The following is a 20,668-nucleotide window of genomic DNA, read 5'->3' on the forward strand; positions in this document are numbered from 1 at the left end:
GTACGAAATTAGAATTAATTAATTATATACAAACTATTTTTTCCAGAAAATCAATAAATACTCTTATTGCACCAATAATATCGTGAAAACGAATTCTATAATCCTGAATTAGCCTGGCTTTAATAAGATTTATCATCGCAGTTGAAGAATTTTTCAATTTTTTTTCTAGCCTTTTACCGCGTTTTTTATATTTTATTATTTCTTCAATTGTTTTCATGTGGTTTACAATCTATCACGATGACAATGAAAAACATATGAATAGAGACTTTTCCAATAGTCTATATAGTATCAATTATAGAAATTCTTAGAAAATATCAAGAGACTTTCCAAATAGAAATTTGAACAATTTCGGAAGATCATCATATTCAGTCTCTACATTTTTAGGAGAATAAAATTCTCTGGGTGCCATATATAATAAAACTTACTGCAAAAATTTACATAGATTCGATTCATTCGAAAAAACGAATTTGCTCAAAATGTGAAATAAATCTGTTTGAGAAAAAATTGCTCAAATCTACTTCCTTTTCCGCTTATTGCCCCTCCATGGTTAATTTTGAAAATCACTTTATATTCAATTCACTTTTGGAACAGCTCAGTTCTTACACCAGTCTGCATTTTTCTATCGAGAAGGTTCACAATATAATTACTCTCTCGAGTCAAAAAGTACATTGCTCTTATTTAGTTTCTACCGGACCCTTCACTAATATAATTTATTATTCATACCATTACTGTAACGCCTGGGTAAGAAATGTAGTATTACACTGAGGTACATTTTTTCTAAATGTACACTCCTCGCTGAACGTCCTAAAGCAAAGAAATGGGAATAAATAATTAATTGATCTATTCACCGCGAAGGTAAAATATTTCCTTAAACTTATTTTACACTTGTGTTTATTACTTATGTATACGCAATTGTTCACTCTCTCACCGTATAACTTTTCTCTCCTACATTCTTTATATTATCTCTATTCGTGTTTCCACTTGACTCTATAATAAATGATACATTTTCACAAGAGGCAAAATATGCACGCATGCATTCTTTATGTCGGCTTAAGTGAAATATTAATGCGAATAAACTCAAGAAAATAATATAAATTAGGGTGTTTGGGGCTAACTTGCTCACACAGTTTTACATTATCAGTAAGCGTCGACACTACAACTATTCCTTGTGATCTACCGATGAGAGTCGAACGAAAAAGATGTAACTACAGGTTCATAAAAGAAACTTTTTGCCACGTACAGCTTACCATCAAAGAGAGAGAAAACATTTTAGACTCGTGGAATAATTTTTACGGTTTGTTGGTCAGTGGCCTTACCAAAATAAATGGATGATTCGCTTTATAAGGGGAGCTTTCATGTTTTGTTTCAATATAGTTGCGATTCTTGAGGTAATTATTTTCCTGCTTGCTGTTATTCACGCTAATCACGCTAATTGATAATTTTCAGATACGTAAACTTATAATTATACGAAATAATATGGATTTATTGATTGAAAGTTTTCCACAAATGGTTTTGTTGAATTCGGCTATTTCAGCAATTTCTTATTATATACAAAGTGACACAGTGAGTAGTTTTAATTAAATGATACTATTAAATAATATGAGCTTTTTAAATAAATACCTATATTATATGTAGTGTTGCATTTCTGTTTTGATAGGCAGCTTATTTGATTGACTCATATGTGGAAGACTTGAATGCTATGCTAAGAGATGATGCAGAATCTATCGAAATAAAAGAAAATAATATTGAAGCAGCACAATTTTTTGGAAATTGTTTCGCAGGTACGGAATCGTAAATTATAGAATGTAAAAGACAGAGTGGCCGACACAATTCTGAGACTGAAAATTCAGTTACTAAGTTCGACTTGTAAGCTGTTTGTTTGGTAGTACTGTTTCAAAATTTTTATCATTTATAGCATTTATTTCAAATCGCGTATTGGGTGTTATTAAGTATTTTTTAAAACTTTAAATTAAATATTTCTGAGAAACTTATTTAATAGTTTCCACTATTAAAAAAAACCTGGTTAAAAAATAATTCTTCAATTTTTATTTAGTAGCCATTGTACCATGTTTTAATAAACATTCATGTGAGATTGCATACAATGAGTTTGTTAAAATCGGACACAGTTTATCTACCAACATATTATATAGAAATGATGGTGCAAATTCTGTTAAACTAATCATTTAAGAGAAATATTTTTTGCATTCTTGAACATATTAAAATACTAGAATCTTCGTCGTGTCATTATTGCAGGCAGTGAACTATATCTTCAATCAATTGAATAAAATATGCTTAAACTATCTTACCAATGTCTCATATATAATTTTAGCATATGGAATATGTGTGTTTTGTCCATTTCTGGTTATAACAAGATTCAACATTGTTTTTCTGAGAAACGAGACAGCATTTGCAGAACATCCATGGTTCAAGGAAAATTCAGATAGCAATTTATTAAATCAGTGTTTGGTATTTGCTATTAAAACTAGTATTAATGTATTTAGCACAGTATTGATTGTAGCCAATTATTTATTGACGATTATTTTCGTTTTTCATGTGACTGGAACAATTGAAATAATAATGTGAGTACTTTGTAAAAATGAACTGTGCCAAAATGTAAATGTGCAGAATAACTTTGCTTTCAAAACAACTCTAAATAAAATAATGGTCTTCGATGACGGTTCGAAGTTGATGAGATACAGCTACTACATTTTTTTGTTGCCATAGAGGAAAGTATACTGCACAATTACCTGCATAAAAACTATTCAATGCATTTTGAGTTTCTTTAATAAGAAGCCAAAGAGATTAATTGTCTCATTTTCAGATATAAGTTGGGTAAATTATCTACTTTCAAAGATTTTGAAATGGCTCGTCTATTCATAATTAATGATATTATTCAGAAGCATCAAAAAATATTGCGGTGTGTATATACGACTTGATTGTTTATTATTTAAGGTACTTAGCCGATATTTAATATATCACGAGCGAGAATCTTTTTTTCCTAACAATCCAATTCAATGGTATTTACATTTAGTTATAGTTCGATCTATAAAAATCTATGAACAACATTTTTGTATACAATATACGTCTTAAAAATCAACTATAAACTATTGTGTGGTGTGTCCTGAGAGAAATCTGTTATATTAGTACATAAGCCTATATATATATATATATATATATATATGTAGAATATCTAATGTATTCTGAATTTAAGGTTCGGAAAACTTTTCATGAATTATATGCTGGTATCCCAGATTCAACTGATCATAGCTTCGTTACTCATGCTAAGTTCAACGATGGTACAACTAAGTAATACTGAAGTAATATTATTATTGTCTCAACTTTAATTTTTTATTGATTTTTATTTATTCATATAAAATTTTTATTGTAAAAATCTACATCGCGATTGAGAAATTTTTCAGACACAGTCTCTAAATTGTATTTCTATTATTATTGGAGTTCTTTTGATACTTGGAGGATCTTGCAATTTGTGCCAGAGAGTGATTGATGCTATAGAAACACTATCGGATCATATGTGCGTTGCATTTCTGATTATCTCATCTCTCCCATATCTGCCTTATTTCTTAAAATTTCATGATTATTCTAGTTTGGCCAGTGAATGGTACAAGTGTCCAATTGAGTATCAGAAGCTGCTGTACATAATGTTGGAACAAACCAGTCACCCAACTATTTTTCAATCAGCCAAGCCTTTGACATTGTCTCATGAAATTTTTAGCGCAGTGAGAATTATAATAATGTTCGGACAATGTTAACAATGATTCAACGTTAATATAATTAATTCAATTGTAGGCTATAAGGATATCTTTATCTTATTGCATGTTTTTACGAAGTGTCCGTTAAACTGTACAAGCAGTGCAAAATTATGAGAAAGTAATAAGGAATCTGATATCCCTAATCTATTCTCGCTATCAAGCAAACATAAGCAGCAGTCGTATTAGTTTAACGTCGAAAATAGCTAATTAAATAAACGACACTTTCTCTATGAAAATTATATACGTACAGCTGTAATTTGATTTCCAATTTTAAACAATAAATTTGATACATTTATTGCACGACAATGAATATAAATACAAATTATTTAATCCTGTATTAGCTTTTATAAGGTCAGTCATTTATGTTCGGTTTACTTTTGAAACAGTTCAGTTCTCAGGACTCAGAGTAGTCTGCATTACTCCATCGAGAAAATTCACAATATGGTTACTCTCGCGTCAAAAAGTGCATTATTGCTCTTATTTAATTTCTACCGGAACGTCCTATAATCAATATTAACGTAATAGCATTCCATGTTTAGCTGAATACACACGAATAAATTATAAGTAACGTAAACACGCACGCGAAGTTCTGATGGATCATTAAGATGTTAAAACGTCTTTTACAACTGCTAAATCAATTTTAATAATCTGTTATTTGAGAAGTTTTCAGCTAAAACTGGTACAAATGATTTTGCGATTTATATATAACTTGATTATATTTTGAAATTATAAATCTTATCGAATGCAGTAAGGGTATTGTGGGTGTTGTGTAGCAAATATTTGTTGGATTTCGTGATAATGTGATATCCCCCTAATTAATTTCTAAGAAGATTATTTTCATAATTGTAGTTCGGATGAATAAAACTGTAAGCTAAATTGCATCTTGGATTTTTCTGGGAATATTTACATCATTGCCATAGCTGTTGTAAGTATGTTTTAGTAATACTTTGATCCTTTTGTTTACTTTTACACTGATTCTCCACTGAGTGTCCGGCCACAAAATTGTGGGAATAAATAATTAATTGATCTATCACTATGAAGGTAAAGTATTCCCTTAAAATCCTATATTAAGCTTGAATTAATAATTTATGTATATGCATGCAATTGTTAATTCACTCCTTGGATATTAACTATTACTATCTTATATTACATACATTATCTCTATTTGCATTTTCACTGGACTCGAAATAAGTAGTACATCTTCAAGGTACAATTTATACTGGCATGGATTTGTTTATATTAGTTCGAATAAAATATAAATGCGAATAAACTCAAGAGCATAATATAAAGTAGGGTGTTTGGAGCTAACTTGCTCACACAGTTTTACATGTTCAATGAGAATCGACTACAAATATATTCCTTGTGATCCACTGAAGAAAGTGGAGGAAAAAAGATGTAATTATCTATAGTTTCATAAAACAAATCTTTTTGCCATGTACAGCTTACCATCGAAGGAAATGGAATTAATACAGAGAAAACATTTTAAACTTGTGGAATACTTTTTACGCTTTACTGGCCAGTGGCCTTATCAAAATAAATGGATGATTCGCTTTATCAGGGGAGCTTTTATTTTTTTCTTAAATATAGTTGCGATTCTTGAGGTAATTATTTTCGTTATTGCTGTTATTAACGCTATGCACACTAGTTATAACCATTTTCAGGTACGTAAACTTATAATGATAGGAAAAAATCTGGATTTGTTGATTGAAAGTTTGCCCCAAGTGATTTTGTTGACTTCGGGACTTTCAGCGATTTCCCATTACATATGCAGTGACGTAGTGAGTATAGTTTTAAATTAAATGATACAACTATTGAATAATATATGAGCTTTTTAAAAAAGTACCTATATTATATGTAGTATTGCATTTCTGTTTTGATAGGCAGGTTATTTGTTTCGCTTATATCTGGAAGACTTGGATGCTATGCTACAAGATGATGCAGATTCTATTGAAATAAGAAATACCAATACTCAAGTAGTAAAGTTTTTGGGAAATTGTTTCTTAGGTTCGAAATTGTAATTTTTAGAATGTATAAGACAGAGACACCGGACATTCTGCACCTAAAAAAGCTGTTGCACATAAGAGCTTTTAATTTGCTTTGTTCAACAGCGAAGATTAAAAAAATAAATTATCCATGTAGTATTACAAATCGCTTGTTGGATGCTATAACGCACAACTCAAATATTTAAATTAAATATTTTTGTATTAAACTTATATTTGATATGTTCTACTATTAAAAAAATGACCTTAAAATATTTTTTGCAACTTTTAACATATTAAAATGCTGAAATCTTCGTTGTGTCATTATTGTAGCCAGTGTGCTATGTTTGCCGTGAACTATTTAAAATATGATTAAAATATTATTTCAGTAATATCTATTTATTTTTTTATAGCATACGGATTTTGTGTGTTCTGTCCATTTCTGATCATATCAAGATTCAACACCATTTTCCTAAGAAACGAGACAGCGTTTGCAGAAAATCCATGGTTTAACGAAAATTTAGATAGTAATTTATTAAATCAATGTTTAGTATTTACTGTTAAAAGTTGTACTGCTCTATTTTGCTTAATATTCGTTTTATGCGATTACTTATTGATAATTACCGTCATTTTTCATGTGATTGGAACAACTGAAATATTAAAGTAAGTAACCTGCAAAAATGAAAATTTCCAAAATTTAAGGAAGAGGGTGTGTATTTGTGTGCATGTGTGGGGTAAAGTGATTCTACAAGGAATATGATCCCTGATAGTTTAATGAAATCTACCGATACCGCTCGTTTAAAAATCAATGAATATCAAAATATAAGTTTCGATATAGTTTAAATAATGCAGTAATGTGTATCTTTAATGCGTAAAAATGTGTTAACGTCATTTATATGTCTCATCATCGTTTTTCTGTAAGATAAACAATGTTTTAATCGTACAGGAAAAATATACGGGAATATACGTTTCAAGTCGCTCAATTGGTTGAGTCATAATAATAAGTACCAGCTTTAATTTTCTCTTAAAATTTATTGAAACTTTACTTTAATAAAATGTTAAGATCCGGTTAAATGATGCGCAATGCGTCTGAGGCAAAATTATCCCTTAGTGGATTCATCGGTAAGATGCAGCTACCGCGATTCATATACGAGAGAAACGATGATACGGTCAAATGTATTTTATATAGATCATACGATTTAAAAAAAACAAGGAGTATGGATAAAATTAGATCCAATGTCACGGTTTAATCGATTATACTTGAATAACATATGTGTATTTTCAATAAGAAAGAGAATGGCAGTATTGAAACATATATATACTTATCAGTCTTGAAAAAGACTCGCGTGACAAATAGTAAAAGCGAAGGAACACGCGAGCGAGTATCCGAGTACACTTTTCATGTGACAGCCGATTTTTCAATTGATTATACTTTACTAGGCCGACAATTTTCTGTTTATAACTACAGTATTAATGTTTATAAGTTCTTATAAAAATATAGATTACTAGTATTATGCCAAATTCTTTAATATTTTACGTGGTCCAAGTAAGAAGGAACAGGCCGATCGTCTAATGATTAAACGAAGAACTATAGATGCTTTTTAATATTACTAATATCATTATAAGTAATATAGTTCCAAAGTATGGGAGAGTGATACATTTTTTTGGTAGAAAATCATTATCAGAAAGTGAATTAAACCATTTCCTTATGAATCTCTTTAATAATTACAGAAGAGAGAATTATACTGCCCACAATTAGCAATAAAACAATTAAATACATTTTAAGTTTCTTTAAAATTTTCTCATTTTTAGATATAAATTGGAAAAACTATCTACTTTCAAAGACTTTAAAGCGGCTCGTTTATTCGTAGTTAATGAAATTATTCAGAAGCATCAAAAAATATTACGGTTTGTATATAGAACGTGTACTGTTTTTCTTTATATCAAACTACTTTGCTGATGGTTAACATGTCGAAAATGGGATCTCTTTTTTTCTCAACAATCTGGCAGTGATATTTTCATTCAGTAATAGTGGTTCTAGAAACATTTACAAACATCATTTCTCTATAGTATATACACGTCTTATAAATCAGACTTTTAAAATGTCCGGAATACCTCTGCAAGGATCAACTTAAACTATTGAGTCGTCTGGCTTGACAGAAATAATCTATTACATTAGTACATAATGCTAGTTGATCTAATAATGTATTCTGATTTTAAGGTTCATTAAACAGTTCGAAAATTATATGCTGATACCCCGGGCTATATTGGTCATAGCTTCGTTAATCGGATTGAGTTTATCGATGGTGCAACTAAGTAATACTGAAGTAATATTATTATTGTCTCTACTCTAATTTTTTATTGGTTTTTAATTATTAATTCAATTTTTTTAACGTAACAAAGCCAAATGGCGATTGATGAATGTTTCAGACACAGTCTGTATATTGTATTGCTTTTATTGTTGGATTTACTTTGCTACTTGGAGGATGCTGCAATTTGTGCCAGAAAACGATTGATGCAATGGAATCTTTATCGGATTATATGTTCGTTGCTTTTGTCATTATCTCGTGTGTCAGAGACTTTTGTCTCATTTCTTACAATTTTATATATTATTTCTAGTTAGGAGACTAAATGGTATAAGTTTCCACCTGAATATCAGATGTTGCTGTATATAATGTTGGAACAAACCAGTCACCCAACTCTTTTTCAAGCATCGAAGAGTTTGACATTATCGCACGAAATCTTTGGCACAGTGAGAATTATAATAATGTCGGGACAATGTTAACAATGACTCAATGTTAATATAATTAATTTAATTGTAGGTTATAAGGACATCTTTATCTTATTGCATGTTTTTACGAAGTGTCCGTTAAACTGTACAGGCAGTGCAAAATTATGAGAAAGTAATAAGGAATCTGAGATCCCTAATCTATTCTCGTTATCAAGCAAACATAAGCCGCAGTCGTATTAGTTTAACGTCGAAAATAGCTAATTAAATAAACGACACTTTCTCTATGAAAATTATATACGTACAGCTGTAATTTGATTTCCAATTTTAAACAATAAATTTGATACATTTATTGCACAGAAATGAATATAAATCCAAATTATTTAATCCTGTATTAGCGTTTATATGTTCTATTATTTATATCCGGTTTTACTTTTAGAACAATTCAGTCGTCAGACCAGTTAGCATTGCTTCATCAAGAAGATTCACAATATGGTTACTCTCGCGTCAAGAAGTATGTACATTGCCCTTATTCAGTTTCTACCGGAACGTCCTATTATCAATATTAACGCAATAGTATTCTATGTTTAGCTAAACACACGCACACACCGGATGGAAGTTACATAAACATGCACGCGAAGTTCTAATGGAAGATTAAAATGATAACATTCTTTCAACTGCACAAAAACTTTTCGTTAACTGTTATAGAAGAAGTTTCAGCTAAAACTGGTACAAATGCTTTTTGCGGTTTATGTACCTTAATTATTCTTCGTAAGTACAAAGCTTACTGTAAGGAGTAAAGGTACTCGTGAGTGTTGTGTGTAAGAAATATTTTCGCTATTTGAAAATAATGTGATATTCCTATTTAATACCTAAGAAGATTATTTTCATAATTATGGTTCCAATCGACAAAATTGTGAACTTAATTGCACATCTAGCAATATTCTGGAATTATTTATGTCATTGCTATAACTCCTTTAAACATATTATAGTAATACTTAGATCTTTTTTTTTAATTTTAACATTATATCTCACTGAGTATCCGAACGCAAAGAAATGGGATTAAATAATTAATTGATCCATCCACCGCCAATGGAAATATATTTTCTTAAGCTTATGTTACACTTGTATTAATTATTTATGTATGTGAAATTGCTCACTCCCTGGTTATAAGCTTTTCTCTCCTATATTGTGTATTTTATCTCTTTTCCCATTTTTGTCTGACTCGAAATAAGTGGTACATTTTTAAGATGCAAATTAGACACACATGCATTCTTTATATTGTTTCGAGTTAAAAATAAATGCGAGTAGAATTAAGGAGATAATATGAAGTAGGGATTTTAAAAAACCGACGAGCTTACAATTCCACCTAAGAGAGTCGACTTTAGCAATTGTTTCTAAACCAATCAAGAAGACAGATAAAAAAAAAACATGTAACAAGTTCCACAAAATAATATTCTTTATATCGTGTACGATCTACCTTCGAAAAAGATGATATCGTCCCAGAGAAAATATATGAAAGTTATGGAATTTTTTTTGCGCTCGGTTGGTCAGTGGCCCTATCAAAATATGTGGCTAATGTTTATTCTCAGGGGATCCTTCCTTATTTCTGTATATTTAGCTATATTTCTTGAGGTAATTTTTTTCTCTTTTTTTTTTGTTAATAGTTTAAAGATACCGATTGACCCTTTCAGATTCGCAAAGCAACTCTTTTGCGAGATAATCTTGAGTTAATGTTGGAAGGATTACCACAAGCATGTGCCTTGACTGCTGGATTTCATGCGATTTTTTGTTATCTACGTACTGACACTGTGAGCATATGCGATTTAAGTTAAATAATGATTCAGTTATAGCAGAGCTTAATATAAATAAATTATTATATGTAATATAAAATTTCTTATAAAAGGCAACTATTTTGATCGAACTATATTTAAAAGACTGGAATAATTTATTGCACGAAGACGCAGAAACAATTGAAATTATAGAGAATGCAGCTAATTTAGGGAAACCCGTTATTAAATTTTTATATGGTACGATACATCAAATTTTACATTATCGTAGACATAGTATCACGTCTGAAAAATTTAAAGTGTTATTTATGTTGTCAGTTATTACAACTAATTAAAGAAGTAATTGTAATATAATTACGATTAGATCTCTTTATTTTCAGTATATGAAATAGCTTTATTCTATCCAGTTGCAGTCATCACAAAATTTAGAAATATTTTTATGAGAGATGAGACCGCATTTGCAGAAAATCCGTGGTTTGATGAAAATTCAAACAGGAATTTTTTATGTCAGTGCGCAGTATATATTTTTAATTGTTACGCCTTATTGTTTGCCGTGTTTTTCGCTTTGGGTTTAATGGGATTGGTTATTATATTAGTATTCCACTTAGTTGGAATCTTTGCTGTAATTGGGTAAGTGAACCATTTACTTCGAAATTTGCTAGAACATTTTAAAGAATATTCATTTTAATTTCATTATATAAAAGTTTGTAAAGTTTTCAAAATGTTTATAGGCATAAATTAAAGAAAGTATCTGCTATCAAAGAATATAAGAGAGCTCCTGTATTGATAATTATTGATGCTATTCAAAAACATCAAAAGACATTAGAGTGTGTATATGGCGTAAAACACCGTGTCTGCTCATTTATTTGCTAGTCAAGGATTTTCATATAGAAGAAAATTGTTATGGGACCTTGTGCACTAATACAACGACATTAAAATGAAAATGTATATATGTATACGGAAAGTGAGATCTAAAAATAGAACAAATTAACGTAATATAACACTACAAAATAATATGAATTATGAATATATTCATTACTTCATATTCACACTTCAAGGTCACTGTGTATTGTTGTGCATGGTCCCTAATTCTAATCTCCATGTTTTAAATTCAGCAAACAATTGTTTTATTAACTTTTAACCAACTGAACAATTATTTTATCAATTTGAAATTTCTTGGCGAATATAATAATCGAACAGCCACGCATCAAATATATTTTAAATTAATAAGACAAAATCACTCAATATTTTAACCATTGATTCCTGGGGACTCAGGTTTCAACAATTATGAATTATAAAGAACTTTAAATTGTTTTTAGTCGCCAGTGTTTATGTTCTTAGTTACATTAAAGCCTTCATAATTAAAATAACTCTTGTTGAAGTCTTTTATTAAAATTATTTTTTCTCTTATGCTCTCAGGATTCACAAGTTAGAGCATTGTGTCAGTTGCTTCTCCACGAGGTGCTTTTATAAATATATACTGTGCTCGTTAGAGAATCACAGAATTTTGCAGAGCACTTGTTTATCAATCTACTAACTGGCTAATATAAGAAATATAGTTGGTAAAACAGATACTCTGTAAAACCTGTTGATTAATTGACGGTCAGTGTACAGAAGCTTACGAAAAGTATTCTGAATTTAAGGTTCATGGATTTGTTGCAATCTTATTTGCTACCATCCTTGTTTCTTCTAGCAGCTTCTTCAACTCTTGCATTGAGTGTAATGATGACGCTAATGAGCAAACCAGAAGTAATATTATTAAAGCCTACTCATATTTCTCGTATTAGTAACATATGAGTCTTAATGATCCAATTAAGAAAATAACATTATATAGGAAACCTGTACCACCGTTACACACACAGAATTTTTCAGACTCAATCAGTGTCCTACATTGCTATTATTTTGGGATCTTTCATTTTGTTTGGATATGCATGTGCTTTGTGTCAAACAATGCTTGATGCGAGCGACTCATTATCAGTTCAAGTGTGAGATGCTTGTATAATTGCTTGATATATATATATATATATATGTAGCAAAATCTGAATGTTGCTTATATTTTTATCATGTTTGTAGTCACGAGAGTAATTGGTACATGTGTCCAGTTGAATGTCAGAGATTACTACTTATGATGCTACAAATGTCTAGCATCCCATGCCTTTTCAAATCTGGACGATTTTTTGCACTCTCCCACGAAGTATTTGCCAGTGTAAGTAATTGATTAATGTTTGCATAATGTTATTCATTTAATTAATTTATTTTCAGTTTTTAAAAGCAGCTTTGTCTTATTGCATGTTTTTACGAAGTTGCCGATAAATAGCGTTAATAGCATATTATTACTAAAATGTATAAAAAATAGAGATTGTATATTTTATCTGATTATCAACAAAAGTTATAGGGTGAAGCTTAAAAAACGATGGATCTTAGATTATTTTGAAACCTTGTATATTTATGCATAGTATATTCTTATGTGTTGATAAGGAATAATATGGTGAAATTTAGCAACAAACTTTCTACGCCTAGCGGTTTATCAGAGATCGGCTTGTGGAATAAGGATAAGCAGCTGAGCTGCGAAGCGAGGCACAAATGAATATAAATATAATTGAATCACACTCCAGATTCTACATGAAAATTAAATTAGCACTAATTTTCACTATAATATTCGTTCTCATTTTATCAAAATACTGTTTACAATATACAATAGTTTCTTATTAATTAGGGGTTCAATATTTGTGCAACTTTATTCATATTTTTAACGTCTTTTTCAAGACAGAATAACTGTAACTCTTATTGTACACCAAATTCCCTATAAGCACAATCATAGAATTTATTTAGTAATATAAACGAGGAAAATAAAAATATTCACTTAAGAAAAATTTATCCTTTGAATTATCAGTCTATGACTATGATTATACGATACTATATTGTTTTATCCAATTTTTTATTCCTAATTGATTAGGGAGGTTAAACACACAAAGAAAAGGTTCACTTTTTCGCAATTGTTAGCAACAGGATTTTAAAAATTAATCACTTATTCCTATTTCTTAAAACATTGAAAGCAGAGAACGTAGTAACAAATTTTCCAACTTTAATACATCGAGTCTTATATGTTGGATTCGAATAAAAATTATCCCATTTCCCAAAATAAATAAACAATATTGTCGTTACTTGAATAAAATTTTGAAAAGAAAGTAGTCTTGGCAAGTTTAATTTGACGTTGCCTTCTGACGTTTTATCGATCAGTCTTTATGACGAGCAGGATAACCATAGTAGGTCACAGTTTATCGATTTAACACACTTGCCAGCAATTATTAGAAAGTGTTCAGCATCTGGTGCTAAAATTTGACTCTACGATATAGATTGAACTTGAATCTTTTTAAAGATCGAAACACTTCTTTTTTTTTCGATATTTAAATTACTGTATTTTTGTTAAAATATGAAAATTATTAATCATATTCTAATGTAGCAATTTAGTATTCCAGATTTTTCAGTTAAACAAAAATTAATATATTTAGTGTAGTCTTTATAATTGAAAAAAGTAAGTATTTTACAGATACCATTGTGTGACTGGTTCAATTATCCCATATGAACTTATAGAAAAGGTTTAATTTAATAATATGCAGAATCACTATTCCAGAAATATTATCATCTGGTACATGGATTATACTTTAATCCTTTATGAATCAATCAGCTTAAATTACTATATTTTCGTAAAAAAAAAAAGTTTAGTCAACATACCCTCTGACCACAAATAGTGCAAATAGTATTCTTAAATTCCTCCATAGGTTTTAATTCAACAAAATACTTATCAAATATTTAAAATTTTCTATTTACTTAGTTATGCACAAAAATAAAAGGAAACAAAAATTATAATGATTTTACTTATTCAAATGTGTAGATTTACCTTTGTACTAAACATATTCTAAGAGTGCTTTGTACTATTTATGTAATTGCTTATAAAACATAAGTATACACATCATTGCTGAGATACACCTTGTATATTTCTATTTTAATGAAAACAATTGAAAAGAGCTCTTCCTGACTTTCTGTACTTGACACACGCCCGTACTTTGCAATGGATTGCAGACTATTTGCTTAAAAAACAGTCTGAAATCAGCTTAAATACTATTTTACTCTATTATTTCTCCTATCATCATTAATATTTAATGGAATTTAAAATTTAACTAAGCTCTGAGACTTACGGAGCCTGGCATTTTTCCCTCGTAATCAATAATTCTGACTATTGACATAGGAAGAGCGACATTGTATCAGAAAAAAAAAACATTTTCACTCAAAGATTCTCTCATTACTTTACTGCAAAAAAAAATTCTCTGTAGAGATATTAGAAGATAAATATATTTCGTTATTGTCCAACGTCGAGAAGGCAGTAGGATTAATTTAGTGCATTTAGATAAAAGAATTTTTATAAGGCTGTAGGGAACAGGGAGTGAAGTCTAAAGAAAATAAAATGGATTATCCAGAGTTTCGTTATTATAGATTTGCTGAACTTATGAGTCGTATTATTGGGCATTCTCCATATGACAGAACAAGGAATGCGAGGACACGTAGATTTTTAATATTCATATTCCTTTTTGTATCTACTGTATTTCAGGTATGACTTAATTTTATGGTAAATTTTGTGTAGTCACAGGTTATAGTATGCGTTTTGAAAATACTGCAAAAATTTATTTTCAAATTAAATGTTAGATAAAAAACATTATAATACAACGTTCAGACATGGATTTTGTCATTGACGCCATGCCTGATACTGTGTTACTGGTAGCGATTGTCATAATAGAGATTATTATGTTTACATCTCATGATAATGTAAGTATATAATTTATTATACTACAGCAGATTTTTGTAAATAATGTTTCATATAGTCAGCAGAATTAATGAGTCTAATACGTTCAGATTGGAAATCCACATATTGCAAGGAAGAAATTAAAATAAAAAAAATATATACCAATCATTGGTATATTTACGCTTTTGTGGGAATAAGTAGGTCAAACGTAAATCTCACGTAGAAGTAGCCATATTTGTTGATATAGCACTTAATTTTAAAATGAAGATTTTATTTCTAATACTAAACTGTACTTAATAGTATTTTTTGTTTGTTATGCAGCTTATGTGTTTTTTTTATATTTGCCATACACGATAACTAACAAATTTATATACGTGATAGCAGAGCATAACGAAACTAAATTCGATTTGTTGTTTGTGGATGAACGTAACATGGATATGAATAGTAAACTTTTTTTTTTGGTGCTTGCTAGCATATGTTGGCTTTTTCCTTTTACGTACGTTACGACTTTGGGTCTCTTAGCTGAAATGTACATATTTCACTCAATGGGAATGCATCACGTTATAGGGTAAAAAAGTTTTTAATGAACGAGGCAAAATGTTTATTTTTTTTTAAATGATATATATTTTAGATACCAGCTAGAAAATTTGCCAAATATTGCAAATCGAAAAAATGAATGTTTGGAGGATACTTACAAGAAAATAGAGAATAGGCTTATACTCTGTATTCAAAGACACACTAAAGCTATTGAGTTTGTATATATTGGATATTAAATGCTATAATTGGTTTCTTCAACAATAATTAACAATACTTCGTATTTTTTTTTAAGTTTTATAATTCTTGTGGAAGCGCAGTTCTACAAAATACTTGCTATAGTGGAAATAGGTATTGTTCTAATGGTGACCTTCACTTTGATGCACGCATTAGATATGGATAAGGTAAACATTAAATTGTTTTCTCTTTGAATTTCATTATCATAAGTTTAATTTATAATTTTCTTAGACTGTTCACGTGAAAGCTATATCTTTTATTTGTGGTCAAATGTTCTTATTATCATTTCTTTGTGCTACTACCCAAAGGATAATCGACCTTCATGAAAATTTATCATTTAAAGCGTAAGTCAAATATAATTGTTTCATTTACCTTTATATTGCTCCATAAATATGAAAATTACAATCCAAAAAAATCTTATTTCTAAATAACCAAAATTGTGGCACTGTTGCTATAAACATCGTACATTTATTGTCGAACTTTCAACAATTGATTATAATTAAGGCGTCTTGCTTTTAACGAGCGATACACATCCAACTCTTCTTCAGTCACATGGCTAATTCTGAATATTTTGATGCAACAGTTTATATAATTTGCAGATATCAATGTGAGTGGTTTGATTATCCAGTCTATTTACAAAAAATTATTATGTTAATTATTTGCAGAAGCAATACACCAGTGGTATTAGCATCCACTAAATGTGTTGCTTTAACTCTGGAAAAATTTGGTTCGGTAAGATTATATGCAGGCTATTCGGTTATTTCGTGCCTATAAAGAAAATGTATTAAAAATATATGAATATTCACCATTTTTGTTCCAGCTTTTAAAAACGATAGTATCCTATTATATGTTCTTTAAAAGGATACAATAAACTTAAGAGTTATAACTTGCTTATTTAATTTAAACTATTTATAAATATAAAATAAAGAAAGGTGATATTAAACTACTGAATATGACATTAACTTACATGTTTCAAAGCAAACCTGAACAAATGCACAGATAATTGAAACTAATAATTCAAATAAGAGCATTTATTTTCTTTGTAGAAAGTAAATCTTGACTTATTAATACATAATTCTTTAATCTTGTCTATAGTTTTTCACTGTCTGTCTATACTCCAATTGTTAAATCCACTTGGTGTAAAGGCTTTCACTTTTTATTATTTTTTTAACCTAATTGATACTACACTGTACATTTCATGTACTTTCCTTAACTATAAGCTGCAATTCGCATCGATGTTTTGACTTTGAATGTAACATACCTACTAAGTATATTTCATAAGCGCGATGCAGAAGAAAACTCGGAAGAGACTTTGTATCATCAATAATAAAGGATGCTATTAAAATTTTACTATTACTCAAGAAGAATATCTTTTTAATAAAATGACAATAAAGTCTTACTCTCTCGAAATAAATTACCAAACAATCTATAATCCACACTTATAAGAGCAATATTTCTTTGTTAAATACTAATGTTCGTGAAATAGGATCATATTTAATTCAGTAAGATGTGTATACAGAGAATTTCTCTATCCATCGTAGATAATATTTTATTAGTAGAAAGAAATGTGTACAGACTACTATAATGTCTAAAACGAATATGTCTCTAAATACCAATGTGAAATATCGCGGTTTGAATAAAATGGAGTTTCTAATGAAATCAGTAGGTTTATGGCCTTTTAACATTACATGGATGGTGTATCTCAAGAAATGGTTTATGATATTCATTATGATTATGGGTTGTGTGAATGAGGTAACAGACTGAATTTTTTTTTCAAACTACAAATTGTCGTGAATAATTATTTGTAATTAACTATAAAAATCATTCTTCCAAATTTAGTTCAAGAAAATATTTAAAACGTTTAATAATTTTAAAGTTCTCATTGATGTGTTACCGGAAACAGTTATGATTCTAGGAACCACTATGACACTTCTCTTTACATATTCAAATCCAATGCTTGTAAGTAAATATATTTAATTATCATATAAAATTCTCGGCTATCTGTAATTGTCAGCTGATTAAAGTTAAAAATGAATACTATATGGAGATTTAATGTTTGACATTTTTTCTTGGCTTGTAGTTGAAAGCCATAATTAATGAAATGAAAGGAAGTAGCAGCCATAAATATTCCGAGGAAGAAATACAAATTCAAAAGTCATATAGAAGAAGAGCAGATATTATAGTGTCAATATCATTTTGTACGACAATATAATGACATAATATTATTATTAAGGTTTGAAGGGAAAATTTTAGTGTAATTTGTGAAAAATAACTAATCTTTGCGAACAACTTCTTAACCCTTTCGCTACTACAGGTGACTAGATGCCACCTATACACTACGGGTAAGTATATAGTAAGGGACTACACACACAAAAATGGAGCAAAACTTAAGACAGATGCATATAATGTTACAATGTTGTGTTTTAGAAAAAAAAATTCTGTCCCTCGGATTTTGAAGAGTACGTGCGTTTAATTTTCTTGCTTTCGACACATCTCTTCGTATTAAACTAGGGATACGTGGTGAGGTTAGATGTAGCAAAAGGGTTAATGGAATACGGAACTGAAACAAATCTTTTAATTATTACGATAAAAATTTATGTTTTTTCCTGTTACATTAAAATTTCCTTTTAAGTTGTAGGCTTAAAAAATAATGAACAGATAATTAAACATTTTTATGTACTAGGTTATGTACAAGTAATATTTTTACCATTTACATTCGTGGATAAGTCGTACATGTTAGTGAATAACAGATCACCGCAACATCGCTTTTACGTGAATGATGCGGAAGGTGCCTGGACATACAATTATTTATCAATTGCTCAAATGTATTTTATGTTTCTAATAATTGGAGAATTTGTTCTCATTGTGGTATTGCTTGTGATATATAATACATTTCATTTTCTTGAGTCTTCTGCTATAATCAGGTAAGCCAGATTATTCATTAAAGTAAGTGTTTATCAAAAAACAATTTTAATTATAATTTTTCTTGATGATTTTTCATATTATTAATAATTTGTAAGCCCCAAGTTTTATAATAACTTTCGTATACAGATGTCGACTTAAGAACATAGTTGGTCACAGAGATAACATTACGAAAGAAGAAGTAAAAGCTATAAATTCTTCTGCACATTCTACACTTATCACTTGTATTCAGTTTCACTCCGAATTATTGCAGTGAGTATAGATTCAAGCGACATTTTCTTTATCGCTAACACTGTAAGTATTTAATTGAATTAGATTTATTTTTTGAAAAGTGGCACCCGAATTTTCGAAGATTACTTTAAAAATGCGAATATTATAGAATTATTGGGAGTTCTTTCCATTGCAAGCTTCACAATTGTACAGATGATGGATTATGAGGTAATTTATTATAAAATGATGTAAGAGGAGTATGTTAAAAAATCAGAAATATATATAGATAACAAGAAACTAATAGATGGTTAACTGTTAATAGACTATGCAAATTAGAACTATATCTACCTGCTTTGGTGAGTTGACTTTATTTGGTCTGTTATGCGTAAGTGGTCAAAAAATAATCGATACTGCTGATAGCTTATCCATTGCTATGTGAGTACCAAATGAATTACTAATTTTTACATAGACAAAGTATAACTTGATTTTATCTATTAGTGATTTTAGATATCAAACCGAGTGGTATGCATATTCCAATAGTTCTAAAAAATTAATTTTAATGATGATACATAGAGCTAACACCCCATTTCTATTCGCTAATGCAATCTTTGCCTTTACACATCAAAATTTGGGGATGGTAAACGAATGTTTAAGTAAATTCAAATTAAGATAACAATGAGTATATAAACTGAAATTCATCCGTACATTTCAGATACTGAAAACTATAGCCTCGTATTGTACAATCATTAATAATTTACGATAAATTAAATTTGTTGTAGTTGTTCAGTGCTGTAGATTATTTAAAAAAATATATAAGCTTGTTATCGAATGTTTGCTGTTCATTTTGAAACGTCGATAGAAAAATATAAATTCAAATCATTAAGTCTCTAAACATAGTGCATAATAATATGAATAAAACTTATTTTAGATATTTATAATCCGTTTGTTACTTTCGCTGCACTATCGAACTAGTGCAATCAGTTGAAACAATACATACATATATGTTTTCTTCACTCTAACTCATTGCGCTAGTGCAGCAAACAGCGAAAAAGAACAGACCTAATGTTACTTGAGCATATAACTAAGTTTTCATTACACATGCAAAAGTGTACTGTGCACAGGTATTTAAATTTTTTCACTAACAATAGACTTTTGTTATTTTCTCTAGTGAACAAACTGTATAAGTTTATTTACCTTCGCGCGTAGAGTTCACAGTTCCAAATTAATACGAGGCTTATAGTTTTGTACAATAAACGAATAATCTGGAGAGAAGAAACAAGTTACCTGTAAGACGTTCAAAATATTACTGAGCTTTTATCTCGAATGAAATATGATATTTTCCTCTCTTAGTTTTCTAGACAAAAAAATATCTCCTTTATTTCGAAATCCATGAGAAATATTCGTTATTTAATACGTATTGTCACGAAATGACATTATTAATTATTTACTTTCATAGTAGTATATGCGAATAAAATAATCGATAAGTAGTGTAAAGCGAGTCAGTATTCTTTAGAATGAATTTTTAAATTGTGCTGGACGATTACAAATTTAATTATTAATAGCTATTTTACTTTTAAGGAAAATAGTAAGATGGAATATTGCGAGTCAGTATTCTTTAGAATGAATTTTTAAATTGTGCTGGACGATTACAAATTTAATTATTAATAGCTATTTTACTTTTAAGGAAAATAGTAAGA

General features: G+C 29.3%; 3 protein-coding genes across 3 annotated transcripts; all 3 read left to right on the forward strand.

Moving 5' to 3' along the window:
- Nucleotides 1–1,141: 1,141 nt before the first annotated feature.
- LOC136781430 (uncharacterized) lies at nucleotides 1,142–3,923 on the forward strand. Its single transcript, XM_066740340.1, has 10 exons — nucleotides 1,142–1,388; nucleotides 1,447–1,563; nucleotides 1,658–1,781; nucleotides 2,330–2,579; nucleotides 2,822–2,917; nucleotides 3,212–3,331; nucleotides 3,420–3,424; nucleotides 3,457–3,532; nucleotides 3,605–3,737; nucleotides 3,808–3,923. The coding sequence occupies exons 1-10, from the start codon at nucleotides 1,329–1,331 to the stop codon at nucleotides 3,856–3,858; spliced, it is 1,032 nt and encodes a 343-aa protein (XP_066596437.1). The 5' UTR covers nucleotides 1,142–1,328; the 3' UTR covers nucleotides 3,859–3,923.
- A 10,809-nt stretch (nucleotides 3,924–14,732) lies between these two features.
- Nucleotides 14,733–17,155, forward strand: LOC136781431 (uncharacterized). The gene is made up of 9 exons (XM_066740342.1): nucleotides 14,733–14,876; nucleotides 14,972–15,091; nucleotides 15,148–15,265; nucleotides 15,390–15,636; nucleotides 15,700–15,819; nucleotides 15,898–16,006; nucleotides 16,071–16,183; nucleotides 16,439–16,571; nucleotides 16,660–17,155. The coding sequence occupies exons 1-9, from the start codon at nucleotides 14,733–14,735 to the stop codon at nucleotides 16,708–16,710; spliced, it is 1,155 nt and encodes a 384-aa protein (XP_066596439.1). The 3' UTR covers nucleotides 16,711–17,155.
- An 847-nt stretch (nucleotides 17,156–18,002) lies between these two features.
- On the forward strand, nucleotides 18,003–19,798 carry LOC136781257 (odorant receptor 46a-like). The gene is made up of 7 exons (XM_066740111.1): nucleotides 18,003–18,037; nucleotides 18,523–18,763; nucleotides 18,891–19,013; nucleotides 19,094–19,199; nucleotides 19,294–19,406; nucleotides 19,470–19,608; nucleotides 19,684–19,798. Exons 2-7 carry the CDS (start codon nucleotides 18,573–18,575, stop codon nucleotides 19,732–19,734), a joined length of 723 nt encoding a protein of 240 aa, XP_066596208.1. The 5' UTR covers nucleotides 18,003–18,037; nucleotides 18,523–18,572; the 3' UTR covers nucleotides 19,735–19,798.
- The last annotated feature ends 870 nt before the right edge of the window (nucleotides 19,799–20,668 follow it).

The sequence above is a fragment of the Prorops nasuta genome, unplaced genomic scaffold (genome assembly GCF_024137725.1).
Source record: "Prorops nasuta isolate Cenicafe-Biocafe unplaced genomic scaffold, Cenicafe_Pnas_1.2 PNAS00022, whole genome shotgun sequence".
Taxonomy (NCBI): domain Eukaryota; kingdom Metazoa; phylum Arthropoda; class Insecta; order Hymenoptera; family Bethylidae; genus Prorops; species Prorops nasuta.